Source organism: Oryzias melastigma, linkage group LG1 (assembly GCF_002922805.2).
Source record: "Oryzias melastigma strain HK-1 linkage group LG1, ASM292280v2, whole genome shotgun sequence".
Classification (NCBI taxonomy): Eukaryota; Metazoa; Chordata; class Actinopteri; order Beloniformes; family Adrianichthyidae; genus Oryzias; species Oryzias melastigma.
In genome coordinates, this window is record NC_050512.1 from 30,355,362 (window position 1) to 30,369,635 (window position 14,274).

A 14,274-nucleotide genomic window follows, 5' to 3' on the forward strand; every position below is an offset into this window, starting at 1 on the left:
ATCCATCCATCCATCCATCCATTTATCCATCCGTTCATCCATCCGTTCGTTCATCCATCCATTCATATGTTCGTTCATCCATCCATCCATCCATTCATCCATCCGTTCATCCATCCGTTCGTTCATCCATCCATTCATCCATCCGTTCATCCATCCGTTCGTTCATCCATCCATTCATATGTTCGTTCATCCATCCATCCATTCATCCATCCGTTCATCCATCCATCCGTTCGTTCATCCATCCATCCATCCATTCATCCATCCGTTCATCCATTCATATGTTTGTTCATCCATTCATTCATCTGTCCGTTTATTCATCCATCCATCTGTTTATCCACCTGTTCATTCATCCATCCGTTCATCCACCTGTCCGTTCATCCATCTATCCATTCATTCATCCATCCATCCGTTTTCCACCTGTTCCTCCATCTGTCCGTTCATCCATCCATCCATCCCTTTATCCATTCATCCATCTGTTTGTTCAACCATCCTTCCGTTCATCCATCCAATATGTTTGAAATAAAATTCTGTCCATCCATCCGTTCGTTCATTTATCCGCTCATCCATCTGTTCATCCGTCTGTTCTTCTGTTCATCCATCCGTTCATTCATTCATCCGTTTATCCATTCAATATGTTTAAAATAAAATTCCGTCCATCCATCCGTCCAGCCTTTTATCCCTCCATTCATTTATCCGCTCATCCATCTGTTCATCCATCCTATATATTTGAAGTAAAATTCCTTCCATCCATTTGTCCGCTTTAGGTTTAAATAAATGTTTAGTTGACCTTTTCTCCAGGTTCCTAATTGTTCTACTCGGAGGAACATTCAGAAAAAGTTGTTTCTTGGAGCTTTTGAACTTTTTGGGTTTTAATTCTTTGTCATTCTGTGAAGGAAATTCTCTTCTGTCGTGTTTTAGTATTACATTTTTCCACTTGGGTCATACATTTGCCGTGTTGACGTTGTGCGTTTGTGTTGCACCGCAGGACAACCAGTGCGGCATCGTGACCAACATCGACATCGAGTGTGCGGTCAAACTGGTGGGGACGAGCTGCATCCTGTACCCCGTCAACAGCAAAGACCTGCAGCACATCTGGGTGAGTCGGAGGGATTTAACTCTAAACAGATGGAGGATATGATCCAAACTTCTTTAATAACAAAACCAGGATGATGTAACCTCTACTGAACAGTAAATGGTGTTAGTGTTTTTCTTCTACTATGGTACACGGCTCAAGCATGTGTGGATAAGTCTGTAAAGTTGATGGATTTCCTGTTTCCAGTCCTTCATGTACGGCGACTACATTGCCTTCGACTTCTGGTTGGGGAAAGTCTACGACCTGACCAATCACATCATCCTCAAGCTTTCCAACGGAGCCAGGTAGGACGTGTGAGGCGATTCCTGTCAGACCGCGTCAGATCGCTCTCTTACGCCGAATCCTTCGCCTCTCCGTCCCTCTAGGTGCTCCATGAGTGTGGAGGACGGCGCCAAGCTTTACGACGTGTGTCCACATGTCAGTGACTCGGTACGTCCTCTCGCTCGTCCGTCATTTTTCAGGAAGAGAGAGAAAAAAAGAAATGTCAGAGGATGTGATCCACCTTGGAATCCGTTTGGGAGTGATGCTCCACGGTTTTAGGTTCTCATCCTTTATGTTGTGAACCAGAACCTGTAGAGCAGGGGTCCAAAACCCAAAACACACCTTAGCTCGCGGGCCGAACAGGATAAACATTTATGAACACTCTAAAACGACATTTTTAAAAGTTTAAAAACGTAATATTTTAACATAATTTTGAACTAGATATAGCATTACCTGTGATGGTAGTGTGAATGCTGTAAGCTGAATTTGGCTGCTGAAGATGCTAGTGCTGATACCTGAAATCATTGACACTAACAAGTGAATATTCTGAACCTGCTGAAATATTAGCTAAATGCCAAATTAGCCTTAAAAACTTAATTAAAAAACTTAGGTTAGCCAAAACGGCTAACATGTAGCTGAAAAAAATAGCTAGACTTCAGAATGTCCTAAATGGCTGAAAAAGGCTTACATTAGCCAAAACAATTAGCGTGTAAATATTAGCCTAACTTCAAAACAGCTTAAAAATAATCGTATCAAATGCTGAAATAGTCCAAATAGCTCGTAGAACGCCAATTTTTTTAATGAAATATAAAACGACAGGAATATTATTTTTTCAATATTTTACTCTCCATAAAAATATATTGTCAAAATTATACAAGTTAGAAATAAGCGCAAGATAACATCGAGTCATTGATAGCAATAAAATAAAATGATCTGAAGGGCCGGATAGAAGGGCCGGATCCGGCCCCCGGGCCTTGACTTTGACACGTGCTATAGAGTGTTTTTTACACATAGTGTTCTGTCTTTCTTGGCCCATCTTAATGTTTTTGTCCGTTTTTCAGGGTCTGTTCTTCGACGAGGCGTACGGCTTCTACCCGGGTCAGGTCCTGATCGGCCCCGCCAAAGTCTTCTCTAACGTCCAGTGGCTGTCCGGAGTCAAACCGGTCCTCAGCAGGAAGTGCAAGTTCAGGGTTGTTGTAGAAGAGGTGAGAACTCCCCCGGGAGGATCGTCTGGTCACAGAAGGACATGTTAAGGTTTTCTTGTATTTCTGTGAGAGTGAAGTTACTCATGAATCTGCTGCTTCTTCAGGTGAAGGTGGTGGAGCTGAAAGTGACTTGGATCACAAAGAGCTTCTCCCCCAAAGGCTCCGACAGCGTTTATCCTCCACCCTCCACCATCCCTCAGGAGCATCTGTGGAGGTCAGTGAAGCTCCTCCCCCCTCTCTATAGACTGTAGCCTATACATATTAGATCAGGGTCGGCGACCTTTAACACTTAAAGGCATTCGGGTCGATTTCTCACCAACCAGAACCAGAAGTCTTCACTCACCCTTAAGGAAAACAAGATGCTGATTTATGTTTTTGATACGACATGATTGTGTTTTTGGCATAAATAATATAATCATGAAGAGAAAATACCTTTTTTAAAATATGAAATAGTTTTGGTACTTTATACTGAGCTTTGCGTGACTTCCTTTCAAAATAAAAGACATCCCGCACCAGGAGTGTCAAACTCAATCACAACAGGGGATCCAAATCCAAAACACACTTTAGGTCACGGTCCGAACTGGATAAACATTTATTCAACACTCTAAAACTACATTTTTAAAGCCATAACTTTTTAAAATAATTATAAATGAGATATACAGCATTACCTGCAAAATTTTAGTGTGAATGCTGTAATCTGAATTTGGCTGCTGAAGATGCAGAAATTGATAGCTAAAAACACTGAAGCTGATAGCCAGCTAAAATATTAGTTAAAAAAAAAGCTGAACCAAAAAAGCTAGCATGTAGCTAAAAAAATAGCCAAACTTAAAATAGCCTTAAAAAACTGAAAAAAACCTAAATTAGCCAAAATAGCTAGTATGTTACTGAAATAATAACTAAACTCCAAAACAGCCTAAAAAAATCTTAGTAAATGCCAAAATAGTCCAAAAAGCTAATGGAACGCTAATTTTTAGAACTTTAAAACCATAACTTTTTAACAGTTATGAATAATAAAAAGGCAGGAATATTCCAGAATAAATCAACTTAACTTGACTTTGACATGTGCTACACAATTGGATCATGTTGATGCAGCAAATGTAGTAGGAAGTGTAAATTCATTAATTAAAAAAAAAAAATTGTTTTTCTGTTTCTGCTGCATTTCATCCACAAATTCATAAATAAAACCAACAAAAACGATATCAGAGCTAATGAAGTGATATAATAAAAGCGCTTTAAATCCTTGAACTTTGTTAAAAAATCTAAAATCTGCTTTAATTAAAATTAGCTTTAACTGGTTATTGACAATAAAATGACTTTCTGTAATAAATGAAGTTTAATCCCAAATGTGTCCGTATGACGTCGATGAACTACGAAGGATTGATGGAGAATTACAGATACTGTTGTTAGGATCCTCGTTGAGAGATCATTTAACTGATGGTGAATGAGTTGAATGAAGTGAAAGTTGATTTACTTTTTTTTAAAGTTACTTATTAAAATGTTTAAATCATTTTATTTTAACCAAATAGCCACATGTGGCTCCAGAGCTGCAGGTTGTAAACCTGATCTATACAGACGTCTGTGCACATCGACGAATAACAAATGCAGGAAACATCATCTCTATCAATGTGTGACACGCTTCTAAGAAAAGGTCTTTCTCTGCCTGCATGCAGGGTGAGGCGGCTGGGCTACTACGACCACACCCAGAGGCAGCTGGGGGAGAGGGCGCTCTACGTCTTCCCCGCCAAAGGAGATGCCACCCGCATCACCTGTGAAGGACCTGAGGGGGCCTCTGTCCTGCCCGAGGACCCCATGGCCCGAAAGGTCTGCGTGGATCCACAGAATCTTATTTAAAACCAGAGCCAAACCTTCAGTTAAAAACGCCCAAAATGAGTAGCTGAATGACGCCGTCGTCTAAACTTAAGGTCCATCAGATGGACGTTTGGATGCAGTTTCTTATTCCTGTTCAGCCCTTTAGTTTGACAAAGATGTGAACTCTTTCTGTTCTCGTTTTAGAATCAATGAAATCTTGTCTGGAGTCCAAAGATTTCTGGTTTGTTCCATCGGGGTTTGTTGTCATGATGTTCGAAGCGTTTATTCGTCATCTTTGATGTTCTCTGCAACTTTATGGAGTTATCTCAAATTAAACCGTTTTTATTTACTTTTAAGAACTTTTAAAAGTTCAGTTTTAATACATTTGGACACTTTTTAATAGTTTTACCGCGATAAAGAAGAATCCCTGAATGTGTCGATGAAACAGCGTCACTTTATTTTCTGCTTTTTAGTTCCTAATATGTAAAAAAAAGTTTATATTTATATTTTTCCAAAAGTTTCCTGATTTTGCCCACAGGGATCTGCAGGGTTGCATAAGCCCCGATGCAGCGTTGCCATAGAAACAACCCCACTACACATCTGTAATGTCGGTTCTCGCTCAGAGAGCTGAAAACTGTTAATGAAGCTTCTCTTAAAGTTGATCTGGTTTGCTCAGCAGCTCGAGAGCTGTGGTGGAGCGGGATTTTCTGAGCGGGTCGAGCTCAGTCCGGTTGTTCTGTTTCACTCTAAAGGTTCATTCTGTGCAGAAGGAACTCTCCTCTGATGTTTGTTTCTGTTTCAGCTGAAGCGGATCTTCAAGAAGGATTCTGGAAAGAAGACCGAGAACACGGAGTCACAAGGTGTGGTGGGAACAACCCCGACACGTCGTCTCTCGCCGTGTTTTCTAGGTCATGCAGGAAGGTTTCCATCGCAGGTTTTTGAGGAAATGAATCCGATTATAAACCGTCGTTTCTGAGACTCAATGAGCTTCACAGAAAGCTTTAAAAAGTCGGAGGAGAAATAAACGCGTGCAGCAGTCGCACAGATGCAACGTTCTAGGTCAGGACTTGATGAATCTGCATGTTGGATCCAAACTGCCTCCATCTTTCTGCACCGCAGGAGCTGAAATGTTTGGTTCTGACTCGGTTCTGCCAGCTGATTGCTTCCTGCAGATCTCAGAGACCTGCTGGTTTGTGAAGCCCGAAGTTTATAAACCCACAGCAGAACTTTTTAAAGGCAACGTAGTCAGTGGAGGAACTCGAGAACAAGAGTGTTGTGGATTCTCTCAGTTCTAATAGAATCGTCGGGTACTTTCTTCTTCCAGTGGACGCTTCCCGTCAGTCTGGAAGCATTTATTTTTCTAATGTTTGGATTTTTTAACATTTATTTAAAAGTAAATAAATCTTAAAATACTTAACTTTTAAGACAATAAATCAGGATTTTTCAAAAGTAGCAAACAGAGGAAGAATTATTGATGTTTCTGCTGAAAAGTCTGATTTTTGTGGCTGCATTGAGAAGATCGATTTTCTCCCGTTTATTTCTGCACTTCTGCTTCTGTCAGATATATTTAATCTTTCCAGGTGCATCCATGTTCATACGCTGTTGAGTTTTGCTGCTAAACTCCTCAAAGTGATAAAAAATTATGCTATTTCTTGTAACTTCTGCTCGATTTACTATTTTTTTTAAAAAAACAAACACAAATGAACAGAAAAGTTGCATATTTGACTCTGATGTGAGAGTTAAACGTGATCTTTTGGATGTATTTGTGCTTTATTTCAACAGTTTCACACAACTCCAGATTTTCTGTCATTCGGTTTCTAAGTATGAAATTACATGCCAGTAAAAATGACTGAATTTCTTTAGTTTGGCAGAAATGAATTCAATAAATTAATCTGGAGAAACACTGTAAGGTTTTGGATATTTGATAACTCTTCAAAGTGAATCATTTGTGTTTTCAAAACCAAATGCTGGAGTCCAAACCTCCACGAGGGAGATGAATACTGAAATGAAACACAGAAAACATGAAGTGTTGAGGCTGTAGTTTGTCATTAATCCAACGTCCTTCTGCTCTTCGACATGAAAGCATAAATCAGGATCTGCAGCCTTTAGATTAGCAGTTTGAGGACTTATTATCAGAGAAGCAGCATTTATGCTTCATGACGTCCCGACTGAACCGAGCCGTCTGTTGGCTGTGAAATGATCTAAATGTCTGAACTGGACGGATCGTTTCTCCTGTTTTTATCTCCGTGGTAAAAAACACGATTTGTGTTTTTATTTTAGAAACTTGAACCCAAAACAGCAGAAATCAGATTATTTACAGTCAAACTGCTGTGCTGGATCCTTTGGTTTCTGTTTACTCTCGTGTCCTCCGTCTGGATGTCGTCCTGCTGCTCTCTGAACCTGAAGTGTATTTTTATTGTTTGTTGAAGTGGATTTATTTATTTATTTATTTTTCCCACCAGGCGAGCACAAATCCGAGGCGACAGAAACGCCACACCCGAACAACAACGGGCCGGTGAACCAGCTGGACTCTCAAAACACCAACGATGCGGCGAGCGAACACGCGGAGCAGGACGCCGACGACGAGGCTGCGGAGGACACGGACGACACCAGGTCTGGCCACGCCCACTTTGACGTGCGCTTGGGTTATCCCGGGTTTGGATCAGGGTTTAGGATCAAGTGAGAAAAGGATGGATCGCTTGATCCATCTGGAGATGAGTCGATCCTTCAAAGAAGGGCTGATGAATGAATACTTCGTCATCGCCATGTGTACAAAGAAATTCTAAAGAGTTCTCAAGTCAATTCATCGTTAATTTAAAAAAAATTGCAACTCACAAATAAAAAAGCATCAATTCTTCATTTAAAGACAGAAAAATTATAATAAATGTAAAACTGCTAAAAGGTTTGTCAAGAAGTTGCATAAAAGTTTTCAAACGATTAAAACAAGAGTAACTAAAATAATGATAAAAAAAATTGCAGTTGAAGTTTCTAAAAACATCCAACATTGTTCAATTTGAGCAGTTCTGAATTTTAACTTTTTTTGTAAATGTTTAACATATTTATTGCTGTTGAATGAAAACGATTCTTGAGATAGTTTGTCCTCCTTTATTCTAAACTTTATTCTAAAAAAATAAAAAAAGACTCGTATGGAGTCTACAGATGCCGAAAACGGCCTGCCCTACTTTTTCTTTTTTTTTTTTAGCGTTTTCTTGAGAAAACAAGATAATAACTCGTCATAATTAGAAAACAAACTTAATTTTCTCAAGAAAACAAAGTTTGGTTTCTCGTGATAAAGAGATAATCAATAATGAAGGAAGCGTCCCGCACTTCTTTTCCAGAGACTTTGTCTGTTTTAAGTCTATTTATTTTGTGGTTAAAAAGAAAACCGGCAGAAGAACTCTCCCCAAACGTTGTTTTTAGTCTATTTTATTATTGTATTAGTGCGTCTCCGCTCCTCAAACGCCCTCATTCCGTCTCATCCTCCAGCCCTTCTCCCTTTATTTCCCCCAAACCTCCAAACAGGTTGATTGACAGATCACAGCGCAGACGAGAATCTGCCCATGATGCGTTCAATGAACTCCCGACATTAGCAGACCCAAACAGCCACTCGGCCCAACTCAATCCGATACTATGATGTTGTCATTTTTATACAATCCTCAGGGAAACAAAGCAGTTTTTTAGGAAGAATGTCGACACTATATAGTCATTATGTGGATCATTGGTGATATTCAACGTTTTCTCTGATAAACTGCTTTGTTTTGCTGCTGATGTCCGGATCTCAGTGAACGCACCGTGCAGACACACTCTGCAGCTCTCTGTTAATCCGTCGATGTTTGTTCGGGGTTTGGGGGAAATTAAGAGAATTAAAATTAAGGGAGGGGCTGAGCCTGAATTGAGACGTTTAAAGAGCATAGATCCACTAAAAACGTTTGTGGAGTCTTTTCAATCAAGTGAAGTCTCTGTCTCTGAAATGAAGAAGGAGACGCATCATTCTTCGTTCTTTATTATCTCGTTATTACGAGAAAACTTTAATTAAATCTTGAAAATTTTCAAAAAATTTACCGAAAACTTGACTTGAATAAAAAAAAAACTATAAATGTAAAAATTAACTTGGAAATCAGAACTGAAACTGTAAACTGAGGCTGAAAGTAAATTCAGAAAAGCAAAAAAAAAAAGTTGAAAATTCAAATTGGCAGCTTTAACTAATGGATACATTATATTTCTATTGGTAATTTTTACATTCATAGTTTTTATATTCAAGTTTTTAATATTTTTTCAAATTAATAAAAAAGTTTATTTTTTTATTATTATTATTATTTTAATTATTAATTTTCATTTTTCCCCTCAAATCTTTGAAACATTTTTTTTTCAGGATTCATTTGAAGTTTTCCGACTTTCTTTTTTCTAATTTTCAAAACATTTTTTTTTCTTTTCTTTTTTTTAAATTTTCAGTGTCTTGTTTTCAAATTAAAAAAGGTCTACAGAGAATGTACAAAGTCTATTTTTCAAGTTTTCAATCCGTTTGTTTGGTTCTCTTTAAGCTGATCCAGATTTGACCCCACAGCCTCGGCTCTCATTAAACAAAGCGGATCAGAAAATCCGAGATGATCTCGGCTCTGATCCACTGCTTCGCATGATGAGATGGAGTTTGATCTGCTGGAGTTTAAACTTATAAGATAATAATAATAGAATCAGTTGCATCAAACATTCATGAATATCTATATGACGTTAAACATAAATCTGATGGTAGTTTTGACCAGAATCAACTTTATTGTTGCTCTGACTGTTGGTTAAACCAAACTGTCAGCATTTATTCATGAATGTTTCTCTCAATCTCCTGAAGCTTCTCATTTTCATAAATATATTTTCTGTTTTCCTGCAGCTCGCTGACGTCATCGGCGAGCTCCACCGCCTCCTCCCAAAGCGGCGGTCTGGGTACCAACCGCAAGAAGAGCATCCCGCTGTCCATCCGCAACCTGAAGAGGAAACACAAGAAGAAGAGGACCAAGTTCTCTCGGGAGTTTAAGCCCGGAGATCGGTGGGTGGAGACATGACGATTATCTTCTCTCTTTAAAAACAACTTTTTTCATTTGTTTCTATTTAGTCTGGAAGATTTGAGATCGAGTTTAAAACCAAAGACCTGATTTTTGATCCAAGTTTTGCTGATCGAGTCCTCTGGGATGATCTCGGTGATCCTCAGGGTGGCGGTGGAGGTGGTGTCCACAAAGACCACGGCTGATGTGATGTGGAAGGACGGGCGGGTGGAGAAGGGGATCCGATCCAACGACCTGATCCCCATCCAGCACCTGGACAGCCACGAGTTCTGCCCCGGAGACTTCGTGGTGGACAAACGGCGTGAGGACTTCTCCCATTTGACTGTTTCTGATGTTCTGTTAATTTTTTGTTTTTATTTTCATTTCTTTATATTCACTAATGTGACAAATTTAACCAGAAACATGATAGAAACCCCAAACGTGTCTTTTTATTCTGACTTCCTGTTCAACGTCCCGTCTGCTCTCCAGCTCAGGCCCTGCAGGACCCCGGCGTGTACGGCGTGATCCAGTCAGGCGATCACCGCGGCAGGACGTGCGTGGTGAAGTGGATCAAGCTCAGCTCCACCGGCGATGATGTGGAGGTCAGTGTGGAGGCCGAGCGGCTGAACGGGACGAGGCGTCGGTGCAGAGACGTCTGTTTTGTTGACCCGCAGGTGCTGGGCGTGGAGGAGGACGTCAGCGTGTACGACATCGCAGATCACCCGGACTTCCACTTTCGCACGACGGACATCGTGATCCGGATATGGAACTCTGAGAACAGACAGAACGACTGTGAAAATGAGGTGAAGTAATAGAAGGAGTCGACGCTCTCTTCATTTAGGGGAGGAGCCTAACAGGAGGATGTCCATGTGACTGATTCAGGAAGTGGTTTGAATTTTGTATCGAGTTTTAGCATAAATATGAATCTGATCAATCGATTTTAATTGATTTGAGCTCAACAGATCAATAACTGATTCATAAAAATATGAATTGAAAGTCTGGTAGCTTGATGCTAACGTTTAATAGAATTTCCCATAGGACGGCTAATGCTAACGCTCGGTCCACCTAAACATACATTCTGACTAAATGAACATCTTTATATGAATTTTCCAAAACTCTTTAAAGGAAATATTTTTCAAAGTAACCATTTGTGGTCTAAAATATCGTTTTTCACTCATACTTTCTTCTTTTTCTGGTATAAGCTGTAATGCTGTAGCGCAATCGCCACCTAGTGGTCAAACTGAAACGTCCTCCAGGAGAAACAGGAAAATTCTCTGTGAAACACTGTATGATATTAACAATCTCATTATAATTTCACTAGTACATAATACAGTATGTGAACTGTATCAGATTATTTTAAATATATTCAAAACGTATAGTAGATTATTAATGCAGTTCTAAACAAATGTGTGTAAACTCCAAATTGAATTGAAGAATTGAAAAAAAATCAGAATCTCTGGTGAATCATTTCTGTTGATCGATATTAGGGCTGTAACACGTACCCGAGCGCTCAGATACTCCCCATCTGTTCCCGAAAATCCGAGTACGGATATTCGTGATGTCCAAAACCGCTGATTTGAGTTTTTTATTAAAATAGTAGAGTGTAGATAAAACATTGGGAAATATGTAATTATTGCTCTGAAATACAGAATAATGTTGGATTTTAATTTTATGAACTAAAACAAACAGAGCGGTACTATCATCACTGGAAGTAAACAAACCTTCGTGTGGTGAATCTTCTGGTTTTCAAAATAAAACTAGTGAGAGCTTTTCTTTCCGTTCAGTACACGACTACAGTTTTTTCTGGAGTATAAGTCGCAGTTTTTTTCATGGTTTAGCCATAAATGTGACTTGTACTCAGGGGCAGCTTATTTGTTATTATTATTATTATTATTATTATTTTATTTTATTTATTTGGACATAACCGTTCTCATATTTGTTATTTTCCAAGTAAACACTGGTTGTCTTTTAGCAGTTGTTTCCTCTAACTGCCGCTAGGGGGCGCTGTATTCTAAGTATTTGCTACTGACAGCGGTAGAGGAAGTGTTATACAAAATAAATATGGAAAAGATTGTTTTCCTCTTAAAGGGTAACCAAACAGTAAATCAACTTTTTTTGTCTGACGTCTATAAATAGGGCTTTAAAAGTGCTGTCTGTCGGTCATTGCCAAATTTTTGATAAATTAAAATAAAATTATTTAATTCATGAAAATTTAATCAAAAACAGTCATTGTGCTCCTCCTACAGGTTGAAATGAGGTATTACAGTTGAATTTTGTGATTGGTTAGACAGTCCCGTTCCCTAGCCCCGCCCCTCTGACTGGATTTTCACATTTCGGCTGTGGGTGGAGTCGGGGTGTTTGGTTACCCTTTAAACTTTGATATTTTATTCTCACACAGATCAAAGATTAGCGTTCTTGTATTTATTTTTATTTTTAGCTATGCTGGGCATGGCGAATTTGAAACGTCACACTTTTCTCCTAAAAGTGCGACTTAAACTCCAGAAAATACAGTAAATCAAATGAGGTCGGCATCTGAAGTAAGGATGTATTTTTCCACAAAGGATAAGTTTTGTTCTCACTGACACAAATAGGGCTGCCACAAACGATTATTTTAATAGTCGACTAATCACCGATTATTTTTTCCGATTAGTCGACTAATCGGGTCATGCACATAGTGGATGTAAAACACACATCTTAACCATCATTCGCTTTAAAATAACTAAAAACTATATATATATTCACACTAGCATCATCATAGATGAAATGTAAGCTGAATTTGACCGCAAAAGATGCTAGTGATGATAGCTGAAGATGCTGATAGCCAACTAAAATATTAGTTTAAAGGCCAAATTAGCCTAATTAAAGCCTAGGTTAGCTAAAACAGCTAGCATGCAGCTGAAATATTAGCTAAATTCCAAAACAGCCTAAAAAACGTAAACAAAAAAAGACTAAGATAGCAAAGACAGCTAGCATGTCTGAAATAAAAAAAACCCAAAATAGCCTAAAAAACCTTAATAAATGCCAAAATAGTCCAATAAGCTAGCATAACACCATTATAACTTTCAGCTTTACTATACTCTGACTCCATATAGTACAAAGTAACGACTAATCGACTATTAAATTAGTTGTCGACTATTTTAATAGTCGATTAGTCGTCGATTAGTCGACTAATCGTGGCAGCCCTAGACACAAATATAAAAAATTGCATTTTCTTGGTGCTGAACGCTCAGAACTTTGTTTAACTTTGTTACACTCTGACTCCATATAATATAAAGTAACGGTTAGTTGACTATTAAACGAGTTGTCGACTATGAGGCAGCCCTAAATTGTGGTTCGATTCCTAAGCGACGATCCACAGCCCTAGTAGATGTCGGCGACCTCCAAACTAACTCCGCCTTCCCTGACCTGAATCAGGTAAACCAGAGTGTCATCTGCATAAATGCAGTTTCCAGATTTCTGTGGCTTGGAGATGAAAGGTGCTGAAAGAGGAAGTCTACTTTGACTGTTGCTGCGTCTCCTCCCTCCCCAGACGTCGGTGGGACAGGTGTCCAGGGTGGACGTGAGCAGCAAAGTGGAGGTGGTGTGGGCGGACAACTCCAAGACCATCGTGCTGCCGCAGGTAGGTGTTGAAGGAGCGTTTTGGAAGCAGGAGCTCGCCTGACGCTCTTCCCGCGCAGCATCTGTACAACGTGGAGTCGGAGATCGAGGAGACGGACTACGACTCGGTGGAGGAGACCAGCAGCGTCCTCTCCACGGAGGAGTGGGAGGACGAGAGCGACAGCTGGGAGACGGACAACGGTCTGACCACCGAGGACGACGGCTACGTCAACAACACGGACACGGCCGACACGGCCACCCCCACCCCCACCCCGACCGGCTCCGCCTCCTTCATCATCCCCCCAGCGGAGAGCAGAGCCAGCGTCACCAGCCCCAGTAAAGGAGCTCCTGCAGAGGAGGACGGGTCTGGAGCCAGTCCCGCCTCAGGAGGAGGTGAGACGCGGTGACGGAGACGTTCGGGTTCTGCTGGACGGGACTGAGTCGTTTCTTCTGAACGTTTAGGAACCACTCCAGGAGGAGCCGTCAACGGAGCGGAGAAGCCCGGCAAAGACGGCTCCTCTCGAGGCTTCAGAGAGCTGAAGGAGGCTCTGAAGATCCTGGAGAGCCTGAAGAACATGACGGTGGAGCAGCTGTGGACCGGCGGCTCGCCGACCTCCCCGACCTCGGCCGAACCGGCCACCGCGGCTCACGTCCCGAGTTCTGTGGCGCCAGCAGCCCCGGAGAAGCCCACCAAGGAGAAGCGCTTTCTGGACGACATCAAGAAGCTGCAGGAGAACCTGAGGAAGACGCTGGACAACGTGGCCATCGTGGAGGAGGAGAAGATGGAAGCCGTGGTGGAGGCCGTCGGCGGCGCCGAGGCAGGTGTCGTCCCTGCATCTCGGCGCCGTCGCTCGGCTTCGGTCCGCTCACTGGTGTTGGTTTTCAGGCAGAAAGAGGCGGCGAGGAAAAGCCGCAGCAGGAGCCGCAGACGCCGGGCGGAGGCCAGGAGTGGCCCAGCGAGTTCCTGAGCGACACGCCGGTGCTGTGCCAGCAGAGCGGAGGGAAGCCGGGCGTCACCTTCACCAGCGCCAAGGGGGAGGTGTTCTCTGTGCTGGAGTGGGCGCCGGGTGAGCAGCTGACTGACGGGTTCTACCAGAACTAGAGAAAAGATCCGTTTTATGTGGCTCTGGAGCTGCAGGTTGCAGACCTCAGGTCTAGATAAAACAAACCTGAGGTCCAGATACAATAAAAGTAGAGCTGTGTCGTGTTCAGGCGAACGTCCTGCCTGCAGCTGTGAGATCAATGGAATAAAACTCTGTCTAAAATAAGCATAAAC

General features: G+C 41.2%; 1 protein-coding gene across 3 annotated transcripts in view; it reads left to right on the forward strand.

Moving 5' to 3' along the window:
• Positions 1 to 14,274, forward strand: part of ube2o (ubiquitin-conjugating enzyme E2O) — a 36,987-nt gene that overhangs the window by 17,235 nt on the left and 5,478 nt on the right. For 2 of the 3 annotated variants that reach the window (XM_024289684.2, XM_024289682.2), the window contains exons 3-18: positions 986 to 1,096; positions 1,280 to 1,377; positions 1,459 to 1,522; positions 2,416 to 2,559; positions 2,664 to 2,773; positions 4,230 to 4,380; positions 5,171 to 5,228; positions 6,831 to 6,981; positions 9,251 to 9,406; positions 9,569 to 9,723; positions 9,891 to 10,003; positions 10,076 to 10,204; positions 12,931 to 13,020; positions 13,079 to 13,391; positions 13,461 to 13,820; positions 13,889 to 14,065. In XM_024289684.2, the coding sequence (XP_024145452.1) occupies positions 986 to 1,096; positions 1,280 to 1,377; positions 1,459 to 1,522; positions 2,416 to 2,559; positions 2,664 to 2,773; positions 4,230 to 4,380; positions 5,171 to 5,228; positions 6,831 to 6,981; positions 9,251 to 9,406; positions 9,569 to 9,723; positions 9,891 to 10,003; positions 10,076 to 10,204; positions 12,931 to 13,020; positions 13,079 to 13,391; positions 13,461 to 13,820; positions 13,889 to 14,065 (2,380 nt within the window). The remainder of the gene's footprint in view (positions 1 to 985; positions 1,097 to 1,279; positions 1,378 to 1,458; positions 1,523 to 2,415; positions 2,560 to 2,663; positions 2,774 to 4,229; positions 4,381 to 5,170; positions 5,229 to 6,830; positions 6,982 to 9,250; positions 9,407 to 9,568; positions 9,724 to 9,890; positions 10,004 to 10,075; positions 10,205 to 12,930; positions 13,021 to 13,078; positions 13,392 to 13,460; positions 13,821 to 13,888; positions 14,066 to 14,274) is intronic. The other variant, XM_024289683.2, reaches the window with a different exon arrangement.